General features: G+C 37.0%; 1 protein-coding gene across 20 annotated transcripts in view; it reads right to left on the bottom strand.

The window, feature by feature from the left end:
* ERC1 (ELKS/RAB6-interacting/CAST family member 1) overlaps nt 1–20511 on the bottom strand; it is a 534848-nt gene that overhangs the window by 76120 nt on the left and 438217 nt on the right. For 15 of the 20 annotated variants that reach the window (XR_013364494.1, XR_013364495.1, XM_077871590.1 and 12 more), the window contains one exon: nt 9776–9874. Coding sequence is in view for 17 of the 20 variants with exons in the window: in XM_077871590.1 (XP_077727716.1) it covers nt 9776–9874 (99 nt within the window). In the remaining 3 variants the exon portion in view is untranslated. Of the gene's footprint in view, nt 1–8196; nt 8264–9775; nt 9875–19674; nt 19759–20511 lie in introns of those variants that run through there. The other 5 variants (XM_077871604.1, XM_077871607.1, XM_077871602.1 and 2 more) reach the window with 2 other exon arrangements.

Here is a 20511-nt window from a genome sequence, read left to right as displayed (position 1 = left end):
ACAGCTGATGTCAGAGAAATTACTGCCTGTGCTCTCTTAGTGGATTTTTATGGTTTTGGGTCTCACATTTAGGTCTTTAATCAAAAAAAAAAAAAAAAAAAGAATGAATTTTAAATGTAAAAGTAGTTTTACACAAGAGTACAGACTATACGATTCCATTTATATGGGGTTCTAGAACAGAAAACTAATTTATGTCAAACAAACAAAAACATTAACTGTGTCTGTAGGTGTAAGAGTAGGTACAGACTGGGAAAAGGCAAGAGAAAATTTTCTTGGGAGATGTTAATGTTCTGTATCAGGAGTGGGCAAACTTCAATGGGCAAAAGCTGCCATCGTTTTTTGTATGCCTACCGGCGAAGAATAGTTTTTGCATTTTCTAATGGTTGGAAAAAACTATTTTATGATATATGAAAATTCTTCTTTTTTTTTAAAGATTTTATTTTTTATTTATTCATGAGAGACACAGAACGAGAGAGAGAGGCAGAGACACAGGCAGAGGGAGAAGCAGGCCCCATGCAGGGAGCCCGATATGGGACTCAATCCCGGGTGTCCAGGATCACACCCCGGGCTGCAGGCGGCACTAAACCGCTGTGCCACCGGGGCTGCCCGATATATGAAATTCTATGAAATAAATCTCAGTAGCTATAAATAAAGCTTTACTGGAACAGAGCCATTCTTAATAATCACTTATTGTCCACTGATGCTTTCTCACTCCAGTGACAGACTAGGACCCTACAACATCAGAACTAGATGTAGTTGCTACAGAGACCTTAATATTTACTATGTGACTTTTTTTTTTAAGTAGGCTCCATTACCAGTGTGGAGTCCAATGCAGGGCTCAAACTTACAACTATGAGATCAAGACCTGAACCAAGATCAGGAGTCAGATACTCAACAACTGAGCCACCCAGGTACCCATCCTATGTGATTCTTAAAAAAAAAGTTTGCCTACTCCTTCTTTATTCAATAGGGGTTTAGGTTACATAAGAATGCATATATATTTGTAAAAAATCATAGAATAGTATAACTTAAGACTTGAGCATTTCAATTAAAAAAAATCCGTAAACTTATTTTGGACTTTATTATTTATTTATTTATTTCTTAAGATTTTATTTATTTATTCATGAGAATACACAGAGAGGAGACAGAGAGAGGCAGAGACACAGGCAGAGGGAGAAGCAGGCTCCATACAGGGAGCCCAACATGGGACTCGATCCCGGGTCTCCAGGATTAGGCCCTGGGCTGAAGGCAGCGCTAAACCGCTAAGCCACCCGAGCTGCCCTATTTTGGACTTTAATTAATACTCAGGGGGTGATGTATATAAGTGTTTCTTAACTTACTTTGAAGTAATGAAAAAATGATATCAACTGACGTGTAAGATGGAAAGATATATGATACATACAACAAAATCTTAGAGACTAGTTTTTTTTTTTTTTTTTAAAGATTATTTATTTATTTATTCATGAGAGACACAGAAAGAGAGGCAAAGAGAAAGGCAGCAAGAGAAGCAGGCTCCATGCAGGGAGCCTGATGTGGGCCCAGGCCCTGGGCTCAAGGCAGATAAGGTCAGCTTCATTAAAATAAAACTTCTATGTGAAAGACAATCTCAAGATTTAAGACAAGCTACACTTTGGGAGAAGATACCTGCAAAAGACATATTTGATAAGGAACTATTGTCCAAAATATACAAATAATTCTTGAAACCCAACAATAAGAAAACAACACTTTAAAAAAAAATTGGGTCAAAGACAAAACCTTAACAGGTACCTCACCAAAGAAGATATACAGATGGAAAATAAGCACGTGAAAAGATGCTTCACATAATACGTCTTCAGAGAAATACAAAACTAGTGAGATGCCACTACACATCTATTAAAATGACCAAAATCCAGATAACACCAAATGCTGCCAAGAATAACACAGACTCATTCACTGTTGGTGGGTATGCAAATCCTAATAGTCACACTTTAGAAGACTATGGCAGTTTCTTGTTTATAAAATGAAACCTACTCTTACTATATAATCCTGTAATCTGTGATCCTTGGTATTTATCTAAAGGAGGTGAAAATTTACATCCACACAAAAACCTGCAACACAGAAAGTAGGCAGTATACCTAGGACAAAGAAGGAACTAGCTAAGACATTTCTGAGGAGAGTATACACGAAATGCTATCTATTAAACTGGAGTTTACCTGGTGTAAGTATAGTTTGAATCCTTCTCACCCAATTCCCTATTTATTTATTTATTTATTTTTTCCAATTCCCTATTTAAAGGAACAAGAGAACTAAGAGGAAAAAAAGAGAATGCAGTAAGAGAGGAAGGGAGGCAGAAAGGGAGATGGGTATTATGCTGTAAACTGTCAACATGTGTCTTCATTATGTAAACTTCATGTAAAGTTTATGTAACTTACATGCCTTCATGTAAACTTCAACGCAACTTCAACAGGTTGCAGACATTAATGATTAACATTAATCAAGCAACCATGACATACGGAGACAGTTTTAAAGGCTTTTTATTATATCATTTAATCACCCAATTAATCATTTTATTTATATTATATCATGTAATTACCCAATAACCCAACGAGGTAGGTATATTGTTCCCATTTTACAAATGAATAAAGTAGATACACAGAGGTTTGGAACCAGGCAATCTGGTCCAAAAGCCTACATTCTGACTAGGACCCTACAACATCAGAACTAGATGAAGAGGCAATCAACTCAGAACACAGGGATTCAGACAATGTCCAGAGGAAGCTGACTGCTATTTTATTCTTTTGTAAAATTCAATATGAATTGTTCTTGTGAGATACTCATATTTGCAGGTTTTTAAAATTTGAATTATGGCTACTCTATATTAAAACAGAAATGCGGGTGGGACATAACCATGAAAAAATAAAGGGACAATGACACCCTCTATTCTAGCAAGTCTGGGTTTCTTTTCTTTTCTTTCTTTTTTTTTTTTTAATTGAGGATCAGAGATACTTCATTTTTCTTTTTTAAAGATTTTATTTATTTATTCATGAGAGACACACACAAAGGGGATCCCTGGGTGGCGCAGCGGTTTGGCGCCTGCCTTTGGCCCAGGGCGCGATCCTGGAGATCTGGGATCGAATCCCATGTCGGGCTCCCGGTGCATGGAGCCTGCTTCTCCCTCTGCCTGTGTCTCTGCCTCTCTCTCTCTCTCTCTCTCTCTGTGTGTGTGTCTCTCTCTCTCTCTTTTTATATATATATATATTTTTTTCTTTATTTATTTATGATAGTCACACACACAGAGAGAGAGAGAGAGAGAGAGAGAGAGAGGCAGAGACACAGGCAGAGGGAGAAACAGGCTCCATGCAGGAAGCCCGACGCGGGACTTGATCCCAGGTCTCCAGGATCATGCCCTGGCTGAAGGCGGCGCTAAACTGGGGAGCCACCCCGGCTGCCCAAAGGCTGGGTTTCTACACTGACCGCTTCTTCTTTTTAGGGTCTTCCTTCAAATTGGTTCCCATCTAAAATTCTTTTTTCAGAAGCCTTCCATCCACCTCAACTTTATCCAACCTTCAAGATCCACTTCTTGTTCCTAATCTCTACAGTTCCAAATTTGTCACCAGATTTCTGGGTAGTTATATTTATAAAAAAAAAATATCAGTAAAGTGAGGTCAGAAATCCACTTAAGTTCCTTTTATAAAGGAAATCCCTTACTGTTTTGTTATTTTCCTACACAGGAATACAATTCAATTCAACACACTTCTACCAAGTGTCTATTATGTCCAAAGAACTTTAAAGTAGAATATTCCTTCTTTTTTAATTATGGTATAATGTAAAGGGCACGGGATCTGATGTCAGTCCTGGGTTTAAATGTTTTCCACCTGTTACCTGTGAATCTTGGAAAATTACTTAACTTCCATGAACTCTGTTTCCTCATTTATAAACATCTTAGAGTGGTTGTGAAAACTAAATATGGGGTAAGAGATATGAAAGTGGCCCATAGTGTTTAACAGATGTTACTTTCCTCTGCAATTAGGATCCTCCCGCTTGCTAAATTCTAATGGCTTTTCCAGGGTTTTAAAGAAAGAAGCATTTTGCTAAAATCTCTGATCCACTTCTGAAAATACAAGGTCAAATTCTTTCTTGCCTGTTAAGTCAAAAACTGATCCTGGTATTGGTCCAAACTGTTTAAACAGCTGGTCCAATAAACAATTTGGACCACACTGACAAAACATTCTAATTCACTACACCAATCAATTTTGTAACATCTTAATCTAATACTTCCCTTCTAGAGACATATTCTCTGGAGATTTAAGAGATTTCCACTGTAGTACTAATCAAGAGAATACTTTCAGGAAGTTTCAAGCTGATAAGATTATGTGGACAACCCAACTAGGACACACCATAAGGAAAAGGAAATGCCAAAAGAAAAAGAGACTTGTTTTTAAAACACTTGTTGTAAAAGCTTAACACTGATATCATCTCTAATTAAAAAAGAAAAGGTTCATAACACACTGGTTCAAATCATGTTTTGAGAGCTTTAGTGCTGATCTAATAGTCCTGCAACTCATTTCCAGATTTTAGTCAGTGGGATGGTGTGATACCAAGACCAACTGTTAAACCTCGTGACAAGTACATCCTTTATTGGAGGGGTCTGGTGCTAGTCTACAAAGTGCTTCCACAGAATGAGGTCCACAAAGAACACATGGCCATGGTACCTCTTCTTGATGGCTATGTACCACACACTACTAGCAGAAAAGTTTCCACCTGAAAGATGTTCAGTTTTCAAGTAGAAAAAATTTCTGAATTATACTCTTTTTTTATTTAGCATGAAATTACAGAAGCTAGATTCTCTGACTTACTTATGACTTTCCTTTGAATTTTTAACATTTCTCTCTACAAGTATTTTGTTTCTAGACACTTCCTATCTTCCCTTTCAAAACTTCCCTTTCTTGTACTAGTAATATTTATATTAAAGCTAACAGCTAATTCAATGCTCCTAGTTTCAATATAAACATTACTGTTTCTTCTCTGGATCTCATGAATTTAGAAGTTAATTAATTCAATATATACTTAGGAGGGCCTACTGGATACCAGGCATTGTTCTAGATGACAGAAATATAAAAGCAAACATATTAAAGTCCCTGTTCCCAATGGGCCTACATTCTACTATTAAAGGAACACAGAAAGAAAAAAAAAACAACAAAAAACAGGGACGCATGTGTGGCTCAGTCAGTCAAGCATCTGCCTTCAGCTCAGGTCATGATCTCAGGATCCTGGGATTGAGCTTCTGGCTTCGGGCTCCCTGCTTGATGGGGAGTCTGTTTCTCCTTCTCCCTCTGCTCCTCCCCCTGCTCATGTCCTTGCTCTGTCTCTCTCTCTCTCTCTCACAAATAAATAAATACATACAATTAAAAAAAAAAAAGAAAACAGATTAAAAGGATAGACAGTAGCAGGGACACATTTCACATGGATTTTCTATAGGTTGAGGGGAGAGAGAAGGGACTCTCATGCTTTCTAACTGGAGGTAACACTCGCTTTATTCTGTGTGTCTCAGGAGGGTTACCTGACAGCAAATTCTTTCAAAGAAAGTTTCAATGAATACATTTCTTTTATAGAAAAATTCAAGGTGTTTCTTAAGGAAAAAAATTCCTCAGCATATAAGAGATTAAAATTTTGGTGATTAAAAAGGAGATAAAATCATCAATATGTCTTAGATCAGCTACTAGTTCCTCTTTTCAGACCACAGAAATGCCTGGGGGCCTTAACATCACATCTAAATCCATTTATTTATTTATTTATTTATTTATTTATTTATTTATTTATTTCACCCTTACCTACAGAATGGGGGCACTGGACTAGATATTAATAGTCCTTCTCCCTCTCTGTCCTTCCTCCTTCTCACACTCTCTCTCAAAATAAAATAAAATAAAATAAAATAAAATAAAATAAAATAAAATAAAATAAACCCATTTTTACAAAAAACTGGGGTTCAAAGATTGAGTTAATTTCCCTAGGCCACAAAGAATGTGGAGGAGTCGAGATGCAAAGTTATATGTGGTCTGGCTCCAGAGTTTATGCCTCTAACAAACAATTCATCTACTTCTCACAACAACCTCCATTTGAAAGATGAAGAAATTGAAGTATGAGGAGGCTAAATACTTTGTTCAAAGTCACAAGCTAATACACCAGGGTGGTATGATCCCACCAGAGGCATTCTGCTCCAAAGCCTAGACTCCTAACCATTATGTTCTCCCACTTCTTGTGAAATTGCCTAGACCCTTTTAGCTCTATACTTCTAGGATTCAATTCCTGTCTCAGTATTGATTATATCCAGTAAGACTGCTTTGCTGACATATATATATATACTGTGTTACAAAATGTTTTAGATGTAAAACATTATTTATATTCTTAAGTTTGATAAGGTAAATCATCAATTTCAAAAATTTGAAAATTTCTTAGAATTCTGCAATGTTTTAGGAGTCACTCATGCATTTAAGGTAAAACCCTTATGATATTATGACATTTATAGCACATTTTAAAAACGTGAAAGATCATATCATAGGAACTCCAGTTAAGGCCAGCTAATTACAACTGCACTGTGTTAAATCCATGGCAGTTAATATTTTCGTGCAATAAGCTCAATAGTGCAATAATTGAAAAAAACCCACCCAAATCAATAGCATTTGAACTCTTGATAGGAGTCACTCTATTAGGGAAGAAGAGAAAATAAAATGGAGACTTTAGGAACAAGTCTATGTGTAGGTTTGTTCATTTTTCAGTCTCCTGGTGAAGTTATCTATGGGCCTTCTTTCCTGTAACATTAACCTGTTTCTTCTGATTGGCTAGAAACGGTATACAACCAATATAATTACTTCCAACTAAGGCATGCCAAGAAGCTCCTATGTTCTGCCAAAATAGACAAGGCAGGTTCTTTTAGCAGGAAGGGACTGGTATTCTCTATACAACTACTGTATAGCCTGCACATCCTTCATGATGATAAATAACTACCCTTGCAGAGGGGAGTGTAAATAAAGAGAATTAACACATGAACTTGCTCAGCTTTAGCTTTGGCATGCAATGCTTTAACCCAAATAGCTTTTTGGCTGGTATACATTTTGCCTTGTACACCCTCAGGATAAAGTCATTTGGAAAGAATCCCATCTTCACAGTATATGCCCCTTTGTACAACTTACCTCATCATCCTTCTTGGCTGTGTTTGCTAGTGAGAGATCTACACATGTCCTCATCATTTTAAGAAGTATAACACCAAGATACAGACTTTTCAGGGAGAACTGACTCCAAAAGAGTGAGATCACCAATAAGCAAGGGCAGTGAATCCAGGGAGTGCAAGGCCACCAATATGTGTGAACTTATTAATTGTAATTATTATTTTTTCTAAGAAAAGGATTTCCTTAGTCAAACCTCCAGGGCATCAGATCAAAGGGAGATACTGCCACAGCTGGACTATATTTTCTAGCCAATTGGCCTGGAAAGGAGAATCTAGACAGTGTCCTGGCAACTGTTTAACACAGCAGCAATCCATAAAAGAGAGGATAAAGAATTCTTTAGACTGACTTTTTAAAAGGTCTTCCTTTACTTCTTTACTTTTTATTTTTAAGGATAGTTTGAGAGTAATGCCAAAGCCCTAGGGGATGTCCTTAGTAGGCACTCTATAAGAACCACTGACCTTGAGAATTCAGAGAATCCTTTTATAGATAGAATCCAAAGGTTTCAGTTCACAGTACAATTTTTTTAAAGACATATATTTATAATTAATTATCATGAAAAGTAGACCTCAAGCCTACTGGCAGAATATTTGAACAATTTTCTAGTTCCAGTTTGATGCAAGTCACTATAAACCTTACCAGGACACTGTAATATAACACTAGATAAGGTAGTTTATAAATAAGATCAAAACAGGACAAATTTAAATATATGCCCTGGAAGTTCTCCCAAAAATGTAAAAAAAGAAATTATAAAAGTGACTATTAACACACAAAAAGAAAAAAAAAAAAAAGGCCATAAAACCCAACCCCACTATGTCAGAAGCATAGCAATACACACAGGAATCAGGTGAAAATCAGAAAACAGAAAGCACACCAAACAATTTCATGAATTACAGAGAAACAGGATGTGAGAATGATTGTGTAAAAAAAAAAAAAAAAAAAAATTGAAAGCAAACAATAAACATTTCTAGAGTTAAGGAAAGGTGTTTCTCACCGTTCTGAACAAAATGGCTGAACTAAGAGCATCAGATTGGCTATGCCCATATACCCTCCTCCTCATCCTAGGGAAGAGAGATGACAAAGGGAACAATGCCCCAGAGCAGCATGGGAATGAAAAAGAGTTGGTTAGTATTTAAAACAAAGACATAAGCATAATGTAGTAGAAGAAAATGGTCTCTAACTTCTTGACTCTTTTATATTAGATTCGAATTCCCTAAATTCACTAACCTACCCAAATTAGTAATTAGTTTGCCATTACACTTCTACTCTTCCTACCTTTCCAAGACACTATCTCTAATCCAGGGCTGGATCTGGGCAAAATTACAAGGTTGGAGGCTTTTCTTTATTTTGCCTTTTCTTCAAACTTTCCTTGTTTTTTTTTTTTTTTTCTTTTTTTTTTCTTCCCACTACTCCCAGGCATCTGATTCCTTATATTTATTCATTATCAAAACCTGTTTCAAGGTTAGGATCTAATACTCATCTTATGTACACTGGCATAAATTTACTTCTGAGTATCAGGAACAGGCACAGACAGCAAAATGATTTCTTGGCAAAGAAAGACTCCTGACATCAGGTAGACAGTTCTGCATTCTGCCTACATTAAGACTGGTATTGTTTTTCCCTTTTTAAAATGTAAGGCTTGCCTCAACTGGCGTAGTAAATGTCATAATACTGTGACTATACCTTCTGAATCTTGGAAAAAATTGCAATTTGGATATTGTTGCTGCTCTCATCTGCAATATTTCTTCTTCTAAGACAATGCCATGGCTATCATTCAGTGGAGATATTTAGTGGGGGAGTTGCCCTTGACTCTTTAGTCATATGGATGTAATTACTTAACTATTATTTTTTCCCCTTCAGCTATATATTTTAAGATTGAGTGTGATGGAGATGTTGAAATTTGATTTTTGGCAATGGGATATGAGGTAATCTGTTCACCACTCTCCCCATCCATCATTTTCAAGATCTTGGGAGAGTTCCCTTCTTCCAAAAGATTGGAGTTGAATATGGTTCCCTTCAGACTCATCAATGCCTTTTTTGCATTGACGAAAAGTTGAAGGCTACAATTTTCCTTGAGAATAATAAACACTGCAGGGATCAATCAAGGAAATGGGAAAGAAGAAATTTTCACTCTTCATAACAGGTGATGATCAGAGATTTAAAATTCTGCAACCAAACAACAGTTATCTCTAAACAGAGCTGTGTCTTATTGAGCTCACAATGAAAGAGTCTTTTTTTTTTTTTTTAATAAGGCATTGTTTTAACAGGAAAAGTAGGACACTTACAAATTAGTATGTATTTCTGAGGTTAATTGTTTTTTCTCAACCCAATTCAAGGATTCCTTATAGTCCTCAAATCTTTTGAGTATCTCCTCTTAAAATAATCAGAATCGTCTAGCACCACCTTCCTGTACAGAAATTAAATCTGTGTTTAAAAACACGAGTAAGGAGACTTCAGAAACGGATTATTTTTATTTTTCTAAACTTATAGTCTGGAATCTGTAACATGCTAGCATAAAATACATGAAAATAAAAGCACATTTATTTTTATAAAACATTCAAGAGCAGTCTTACCTGGTCTGGGGAGGGTTTATGATTGGTTTGATTGGAATGGGAGGATTTGAAGTGGTCATCCTCATAATTGTCAGCCATTAGCTTCATGCGATTTTGTGTCTAAGAGGAAAAGATTTATGAAATTAAACTGCGATAAAATTTCTGTGATACACTGTAAAGTAACAAGTGCCTTAAACTAATTCTGTCTGAAACAAAATTAAACAGGATTTCTGAAGAATCAGGGGAAAAAATGTAGGCACTGCTTTGAACAGAATTGTGTACTACCCCCCGCCCCTTCATGTTCAAGCCCTAATCCTCAGTGTAAATATATGGGGCTAGAGACTTTAGGAGGCAATTAAGGTTAAATGAGGCCATAGGATGGGGCTCTAATCTGATAGGACTGTGGCCTTTTAAGAAGAGGAAGAGAGATCATTCTCATTCTCTCTCATTCTCATTCATTTAAGCTCTCTCTCTTTTTTTCTCTCTTTGATATGGGAGGAGACAATAAGAAGTTGGCTTCTGCAAGCTCGGAAGAGAGCTCACATCAGGAACTGAATCACCTGGCACCTTGATCTTGGACTTCTCAGCCTCCAGAAATTCCTGTTGTTTAAGCCATCCAGTCTATGTTATTTTGTTATGGCAGCCCAAGCAAACTAAGACAGGCACTTAAATTAGTACAGAATTTTTGAGGGAAAGAGTAATCTCCCCCAATCAAGCCCTCTATGCAGTGTTTGCTTTATTTTTAAAAATAGAGAGAGAATTATTTTTTAAAATAAAGACAAAATTATTGCATACATAGGATAGGACTCTGTAACTCTATTTTTTCACTTCATGATATGCAGGACTCGTATTTCCACATTACTACGGGAACTACTCATTTTTTAAACAACTATTCCATTTTGGGAGATGTTATATAACATACAGACCATAAATATTGGAGGAAAAAGTTATTACCTGTAAATGAAATGATTATACACCTAGAAAATCTAAGAGAATTAACTGAAAAACTATTACAACTTATAATAAAGTTGAGTAAAATGGTGAGATGCTACAACGATAAAATTCAATAATTTTTCTGTACATCATCTATAAACATTCAGGTTTCCAAAATAAGTCAGAGGTTCTGAAATTCTCTTCAACCCTAGGCTAGAAGATTATTATCCCATTGTCTTTTCTCCACGCTTACCAAAAGGAGAACTGGATTGGTGATTTTGTATGATCTGTTAATACAAGGCCTGAATAAATGAATGAAATATATATATATATATATATATATATATATATATACACACACACACACACACACAATGTATATACATACATAAATGTATTATATAAATATAAAAATAAATGTAGAGGCTGCTTTTAGGCAACAGGCTTGGGTAATGGAACTTGAGTGAGACGAATGGCACACAGCAAGGGCCCATAGCGACCACCCATCACTGGGTTGATGCAAACTGGCTCATTAAGCAACCCACCTTGAAATAGCCACAGGCCATAACTAACCATGGGCTACTTATAACCAGGCACAGTTATCAAAAAGGAGAAAATCCAATACATTTCCATACCTCCTCACTCTGCCCTATAACTTATCCCTCATCACTGCCTTGTTACAGTCTCTCCTTTGCTGTTCTGCTGCAGTATATTCAATAAATTTCTTTCTTTGTACTGCTTCGGGTGAATTCTTTTACTGCCTATGCCACTGGCCCTTCATCTGATTGGGATGCCCTACAATTCATATATGCATAAACCAAATAGCAACATATATATTGCACTAACAAAATATTGCCAAAACTGAAAGTTTTAAAAAGCACTGAAAATAAACTTGCTAATATTAGGTGATTTACAAATGCTCACTGTAGGGACGCCTGGGTGGCTCAGCAGTTGAGCATCTGCCTTCAGCCTAGGGCGTGATCCTGGGGACCCGGGATCGAGTCCCGCATCGGGTTCCCTGCATGGAGCCTGCTTCTCCCTCTGCCTGTGTCTCTGCCTCCCTCTCTCTGTGTCTCTAATGAATAAATAAGTAAAATATTAAAAAAAATGCTCACTGTAGATAATTGAAAAATTAGAAAAAAATCACCTGTAAATCCCTCTCTGAAAATAATCACTCTTACTATTTAGGTGTATCCATTCAGCCTCTTCCTTATGAACATAAAAGGTTGCATATTCTTCTGATTTTTTTCCTCTATTTATTCCCTATTTCTACTACAATATGATATTTTTTAAAAAAGATTTATTTATTTTAGAGAAAGAGAGCAAGCAAGCAGGAAAGAGACACAGAGGGAGAGGGAGAGAGTCTTAAGCAGAATCTATGCTGAGCATGCAGCCCAATGTGGGACTTGATCTCTTGACCCAGAGATCACAACCTGAGCCGAAACCAAGAGTTGGATGCTTAACTGACTATGCCACCTATGTGCCCCAATACGGTATTTTAAAAATTACTATATTTTATAGTGTATTTTGATAGCTGGTACAACAAGTTGTCCTTCTCCTCTACCAATTCTGCTTTGTCAAAATTTGATTGGGTATTTTTAACACATTTTCTTCCCTAGATTAAAAGCACTTTGCTTAGTTCCATGAGAAAGTTTATAGAAATTTTTCTTTGGTATTTTTTCATGTAATAATGCATGAGTAAGGGTTTAAGAGGCAAACGGCCTGGGTCTGAATTTTAGTTCTGCTCTTACCAGATATCTAAGTTTGGGGAAGCTACTTAAGTGCTCTGAGCTTTAGTTTATTTACTTTTAAAATGAGGATAACAATACTTTATAAGACAGTTATGAGGATCAACTGAGTTAATGCAAACACTTAGAAAGGTGCCTAGCATAAAATACACACTAATTTAGCATCATCATTACTATGAACATTCTTTATCATGTCATTATTATTCTAGAGTCTGTTGAAAATGGCAGAATAGGAGGACCTGAAGCTCACCTTGTCCCAGGAACACAAATAGATAACTATCAAATCCTCCTAAATACCCTAAAAATCAACCTGAAGACTAAGAGAACAAACTTCACAAATAAAAGGAGAAAAGAGGCCATCCTAAAGAATGTAGGAGGTACAGAGATGTGGTTTAGGGGAGAAAGGGATTGCAGGTGCTGCAGAGTGAAGGGAGAGGGAGAAAGGGAGAGAGAGAGAGAGAGAGAGAGAGGGAAAAATAAACAAAGAGAATGTTTCCCAAAGCCATTGGCTTGGAAAATGAGGGACTGAATTTTTGAGTTCTTACAACCAGCAGGGCTTACAGCCTGGAGTTTTAAATGTCAGCAGGCTTGCTCAGGATAGAGCCCCAAGGGCATTTCACTGCTCCTGGAGAGAAGCAAACAACCTGGGGGCAGACAGCCTAGAAACCACAATCTGAAAAACACCTGGGGTGCACAGGGGCCCGATTATAGAGTGCATCCCTGGGAGCAGCATTCAGAGGAAGCCCCTCTGGGAACAAAGAAGCTGGCTGGTGCCATTTTCCTTCCTGGCCCCTCCACATAAAACAGAACCACCTGTGAGAAGCAGCACAGGGCCTATACTGGTTGCCTAACTTGCTTACTAGTGTAAGCCCCACCAACCTGTGCTCTGTGGCAGGACTGCCCTTCTCAGTCATGCTTGCCCCAGTCCTAGTGCAGTGGGTTCCTCTCCCAAAAATCCATGCCCACATCACATCTCATAACTAGAGAATTTTGTAGGGCCTCAGTTCTGGTGGAGTTGGTGTCGGATCTCATTTCACAAGCAGACTACCATAGAGCTGGTTAAAACTTGCCATATTCAGGCCAGGAACCAAACATTGCTCACAGCAAGCAAGGAGAGCCTCTGCAGACCATGGGCCTGAAGGATAGAGGAGCCAAAACACAAGAGCAGAGTACATGCAGCAGGTACCAGAGACAGTCCCTGAAGTTCCAGGCCTGGGGCACTATACGGCCTCTTTTTCATAAGGCCATTACTCTCAGGAGCAAGAGATATAACTAGCTTTTCTAACACAGAGAAGAAAGCAGAGACTTAGACAAAAATGTCAAGACAGAGAAATTTATCCCAAATGAAAGAACAAGATAAGGCCATGGCCAGAAATCTAGGTGAAACAGATATAAGTAACTGGTCTAATGGAGAACTTAAAGCAATAGTCATAAGGACATAGGATACTCACTAGGTTCGAGAAAAGAATAGAGGACATCAGTGAAACCCTTATCACAGAGATAAAAGAGTTAAAAAAAAATCAGTCAGAGATGAAGAATGCAACAAACAAAATTGGAAACAGGCTAATGCAATGACTAACAGGCTGAAAGAATCAAAGTAACGAACTAGTGACCTAGAAGACAAAGCAGCGGAAAATAATGAAGTGGAACAAAAGAGAGAAAGAAAAATTATGCCACATGAGAACAGACTTAGGGAACTCAGTTATCCTATCAAATGTAGTAACATTCATATTATAGAATAAATACAAGAAAAAGAGTGAGAAAAAGGGCAGAAAATTTATTTCAAGAAATAATAGGAAAAAAACAAAGAATAGTAGGAATCTCCCTTAATCTGGGGAAGGAAACAGACATCCAGATCCAGGAGGTTCAGTGATCTTCTATCAAAATCAACAAAAGCAGGCCAACACCAACATATAATTAAATTGCAAAATATGGTGGTAAAGAAAAATTTTAAAAGCAGCAAGACAAAAGATGCCCTTAACTTACAAGGGAAAACTCATAAAGCTAGCTGGAGATTTCTTAACAGAACATACCAAGTCAGAGGGATTGGCATCATATATTCAAAATGCTGAAAGGCGGATACGTGGGTGGCTCAGTCAGTTAAGCATCTGCCTTCGGCTCAAGTCATGATTCCAGGGTTCCTGGGATCGAGTCCTGCACTGGGCTCCCTGCCTGGTATGGAGTCTGTTTCTTCCTCTGCCACTCCCCATGGCTCATGCTCATTCTCTCTCTCTTTCTCATTCAAAAGTAAATAAATAAAATCTTTAAAACAACAACAACAACAAAGTACTGAATAGGAAAAATCTGTAGCCAAGAATACTCTCTCTCCAAGGCTGTCATTCAGAATAGAAGGACAGATAGCTTCCCAGAGAAATAAAAACTAAAGGAGTTAGTAACAACTAAACCAGCCCTGCAAGAAATATTAAAGGAGACTGAGTGCAAAGGAAAGACCAAATATGACAAAGACAGGAAAAGACAGAGAAAATCTCCAGAAACAATAAAACAAGCAATATAATGGCAATAAATACATATTTGTCAATAACTGAATGTAAACAGACTACACACTCCAATCAAAAGGCATAGGGTGTCAGAATGGATAAAAAAAAATAAGACCTACCTATATGCTGCCTACAAGAGACTCATTTTATTTGTATTTTTATATATTTTTTAAAGATTTTATTTACTTAATCATGATAGAGAGAGAGAGGGGGAGGGGGGCAGAGACACAGGCAGAGAGAGAAGCAGGCTCCATGCTGGGAGCCCGATGCGGGACTCGATCCTGGGACTCCAGGATCACACCCTGGGCCAAAGGCAGGCACTAAACCGCTGAGCCACCCAGGGATCCCCAAGATCCCCAAGAGACTCATTTTAGACTTACAGACACCTGCAGATTGAGAATGAAGGGGTGGAGAAACATTTATCATGCAAACGGATGTCAAAAGAAAACTTGAGTAGCAATACTTGTATCAGACAAACTAGATTACTTTGTTCTTGTATTATTTTTGTCCTGCCTTGATATGAGTGATGCAGGCCTCATAGAATTTTTTTTTTTTTTTAAGATCTGAGTGAGAGTAAGCAAGTGTATGTGAGCGAGAGAGCACAAGTAGGGAGTAGCAGAGGAGAAGGAGAAGCAGGGTCCCACTGAGCAGCAAGCTTGATGCAGGGCTTGATCCTAGGACCCTGGAATCATAACCTGAGCTAAAGCAGACGCTTAACCAACTGAGCCACCCAGGAGCCCTCACAGATTTTGAGTGTATTTTCTCTATTCTGTTATTTGTAAGGTTTTGATAAAGATTGTCACTATTTTTTAAAATGTTTGCTAGAATTCACCAATGATGCCATATAGTCTTGGGCTTTTGTGTGCTGGGAGATTTATTTATTTATTTTTAAAAAGGTTTTATTTATTCATTCATTCATTCATTCATTCATGAGAGACACAGAGAGAGAGAGAGGCAGAGACACAGGCAGAGGGAGAAGCAGGCTCCATGCAGGGAGCCTGATGTGGGACTCGATCCTGGAACTCCAGGATCATGCCCTCGGCTGAAGGCAGGTGCTAAACTGCTGAGCCACCCAGGGATCCCTGAGATTTTTTATTTTTAATTCAATTTTCATTCTTCCATTTCTTTCATGTTATTGGTCTGAGAAGATTTCTAAATTCTTAGATTAAAAATTCATGATTCAATCTTGGTAACTTGTGTGTTTTTAGGAATTACCTGTTTTTTTCTAAGCTATTTGATTTGTTAGTGTATAATTGCTTACTGTAATCAGTTATCAGACCATGTATTTCTGTGGTTATCTCTTATATTATTTTCTCTTTCTCAGATTTTGGCATTTGAGTCTTCTCTCTTTGTTTTAGTGAATGTCGTTAAAGCATTATCAGTTATATATATTTTTTAAACTCGCCATTATTTTCAATGTTATATTATTGTTTATTCTGGTCTCTATTTTATTTATCCTGATTTTCTTTGTTATTTCATTCCTATACTAAATTTCAGTCAAGTTTCTTCTTTTTCTAGTTCCTTGTGGTGTAATGTATGTTGTTTATTTGAACTTTTTTTCTTAATATAAGCATTTGTAGCATAACTTTCACTGCTTTTGCTTCATCTCCCCTAAAGGAGTACATTATTGCGATGAGCATTGACTGATGTACAGAATTATCACCACTTTTTAAAAGATTTATTTTAAAGAAAGAGGGTGGGGCAAAAGGGGAGTCAGGGGGAGTAGGGGCAAAAGGAGAGGGAGAAGGAGAAAAGCAGATTCTCTGCTAAGCATGAAGCACAGATGTGGGGTTCCATCTCATGATCCTGAGATCATGACCTGAACTGAAATCACAAGTCAGATGCTTAACCAACTGAGCCACCCAGGTGCCCCTGTATAGAACTATTAAATCATAATATTGCATCTGAAACTAATGTAACACTGTATGTTTATTAAAATTTAATAAAATAAATAATAGAAAAGGAAAACTGAACATTTAAAAAAATTAAAGAATATATTTTAAAAGTAACTTATGAATTAAAGGAGAGAAAACTGAAGTGTCTGGATGGCTTAATTAGTTAAGCACCTGCCTTCGGCCCAGGTCATGATCCCAGGGTCCTGGGATTGAGCTCCACACCTGGCTCTCTGCTCAGCAGGGAGTCTGCTTCTCCCTCTTCCTGCCACTCTGCCTACTTGTGTTCTCTGTCAAATAAATAAATAATATCTTTTAAAAAAATAAAGTAGAGGAAATCATAATGGAAACTGTAAGCTATTTATAATCAACAACAAAAATGTAAAATACAACATACCAAAACTTGAGAATCTAACTTAAAGTAGTCTCAGATGAACATTTATAACCTCAAACAAACTTTGAATATGCTTATTTTAAAAAACAGTGAAGGAGTGCCTGAATGGCACAGTTGGTTAAGCGTCAGACTCTTGGTTTTGGCTCAGATTGTGATCTCAGGGTTGTGAGATGGGAGTCCCATGGTAGGGCTCTGCACTCAGTGTGGAGTCTACTTGAGTTTCTCTCTCCATCTCCTTCGGCCCCTCCCCCACATGCTCACACTCACTCTAAAATAAATAAATAAATCTTTAAAAAATAAAGTCAAGGGATCCCTGGGTGGCGCAGCGGTTTGGCGCCTGCCTTTGGCTCAGGGCGCGATCCTGGAGACCCGGGATCGAATCCCACGTCGGGCTCCCGGTGCATGGGGCCTGCTTCTCCCTCTGCCTGTGTCTCTGCCTCTCTCTCTCTCTCTCTCTCTCTGTGACTATCATAAATAAATTAAAATAAATAAATAAATAAAGTCAAGACAAAATAAGTTAAGCCTAAAGTAAACTGAAGAAAAAAGATAAAGGCAAATATTAGTGAACTTTAAAAGACAGAGATAAAAAAAAGAGATAACAACATAAAAATCAGGTTCTTTGAAATTAAAAATAAATGTCCAGCAAAATAAATAAGACATAAACACATAGTAAAAGGAATCAAAATAGGAGAGCGTAACTATAGACAGCTATTTAAAAAATCATCAAATACTATATGTATGCCAATACATTTGAATACTTAGGTAAAGGGGATACTTTTCTTAAAAAACAACTTAACAAAAATGATGCCAAAAGAAGTATCAAATAAATCAACAGTTAATGAAGAACTTGCTCTTCATTTCACTAGAGAGTAATCATTCTGTGTAATGGTGAAAGTCTGAAATGAAAACATTAAATTGAGGGACAAGAGAGGGTTATCTTTACCACTGCTCTTATTCAACATTATAATGAAAGTTCCAGCCTGGGAAATAACGATATCAAATAAAATCAAAGGTATAGAAATAGTAAAGGAAAAGATAAAACAAAACTTTCAATATTTGCATTTGTTCACTGTCTAAAGTATCCATGACATCTATATGCTATGAGACAAATGACTGTTAAATCTAAGTATTAACCAATTAAAAATGTAACATGAGAAAATAAAACACAGCAATAGCTGGTAGGATGTGAAGAACTTAAAAAAGTACATATTTTTCTATATGTAAATTTTCTGTGCATGAAATCACAAACTATTACTTAAGAGCACTAAAGAATAACTTCAAAATGGGAGAGATAGAACATGGTCTTAGAATCCATGATGCCATTCACATAAGTCTTAAAAGCATAGGAAGCAATGGTAGTGGTTGCTTTGGAATATATACATACACAGTACAAGTGTCCATAAAAGTAGAAGTTAGTGGTATGGAAGGTGGGAAAGGGGAAAGGATTGATGTATGTGATTTGGAATGGGTGACACAGTTATCTCTAGCAATTTTGTATTTGTTTCTTAATCTGTTTGGTGAGTATATGGATAGATATTACCATTCTCATTAAATACTATGAGTCCTATTTCCTTTTATGAATCTTATGTTCTCCAAGCTACTATTATTATTTCATTATTTTATAATTCAAAAATAATCATGGGAACCATATGTTCCTTCTACAGGCTTTAAAATTACAAGCAAAAATGTTAGTTATAAAAATTTTAAAAGTCAACAGGCTGACATGCTGTATATATTAAACTTATTCTTGCAATTAAGGGGGGGAAAGAAGAGAGTGAAAGAGACAAATAAGAACAGACTATTTAAAAAAAAAGACTATTTGAGAGAGAGAGAGAGAGAGAGAGAGAGAGAGATGAGTGATAGGGAGAGAGAGAGAGAAAGAGAGAAGCAGACTCCCTGCTGAGCAGGGAGCACTATGCAGGGATTGATCCCAGGACCTAGAGATCATGACCTGAGCTGAAGGCAGATGGTTAACTGACTGAGCCACCCCAAGAAACAGACTTTTTTTTTTTAAAGATTGTATTTATTTATTCATGAGAGAGAGATACACACACACAGAGGCAGAAACACAGGCAGAGGGAGAAGCAGGCTCCATGCAGGGAGCCAGATGTGGGACTCAATACCAGGTCTCGAGGATCAAGCCCTGGGCTGAAGGCGGCACTAAACCGCTGAGCCACCTGGGCTGCCCATGACTCTGGTGTCTTAAGGAGCTCCATACTATGCTCTTCTTAAGATAAGACCAACAAACAAAAGGAGTAAATCCTCAAGTTTTACTGACATGAAAGGTACTTTATATCCAGATATTTTCCTTCTTAAACCATGCCATGTGCATGTGCAGGTAACTGAATTCTGCTGGTCATTGGGGAAAGAAAGAGAGGGAAAGAAAAAGGAAGAAATTTACTAAAATAAACTTCTTTAGTTGTAAGCGTATATCTATGCATAAAGGTATACATACCCTTTCAGAGGAAAAGGAGTTCATTGTTTATTCTGTAATCTTTTAAGACTGAGATGTCAGTGCTCAAACAAGGTATTAGAGAAACTGTATTGGACAGAAAAATACTTAAGGTAAGAAATGGTGTATGTTAGTTATCCAAACCTAGGTATTAAAAGAATAGTGCAAGGGAACCACAAGGGAAGGAGGAGAAACTGAATGGGGCAAAATAAGAGAGGAAGACAAACCATGAGAAACTCTCAAATCTGGGAAACAAACTGAAGGTTGCTGACGGGGAGGTGGGTGGGAGGATGGAGTAACTGGGTGATGGACATTAAAGAGGGCACGTGATGTGATGTGCGCTGAGTGTTTTATAATACACTGGCAAATTTAATTTAAATTTAAAAAAAAATGAAAAGAAAAGGTTTGAATTCCAGAGTTCTCTAGTTCACTAATCTTTGCTTTTCAGTCTGTGATTATCTTACTAACCTAAATAAGTTTTAGAAATAATAATACTTGGAAATCTTCTGAGATATTTTAGAAAACATATTCTAAATAAATTTTACCCTTATTAGTAAACTTGGGTTATTTACAATTATCTTCAGGAAGATATTAAAATTACTTCTGCCTATATTTGCTAAATCTTGGAAATAATTTTATCATAATTAATTTTATAATTACATTCTATTTTTTTTAAAGATTTTATTTATTTATTCATGAGAGACATACACACACAGAGAGAGAGGCACAGACACAGGCAGAGGGAGAAGCAGGCTCCATGCAAGGAACCTGACATGGGACACAATCCCGGTAATTTTATAATTAAACTTTAATTAGTTATACTGGTATTTGGTATGCAAA

Source organism: Canis aureus, chromosome 25, assembly GCF_053574225.1.
Source record: "Canis aureus isolate CA01 chromosome 25, VMU_Caureus_v.1.0, whole genome shotgun sequence".
Classification (NCBI taxonomy): domain Eukaryota; kingdom Metazoa; phylum Chordata; class Mammalia; order Carnivora; family Canidae; genus Canis; species Canis aureus.
The sequence above is the reverse complement of the archived record's forward strand: the minus strand, read 5'-3'. Positions and strand labels throughout refer to the sequence as shown.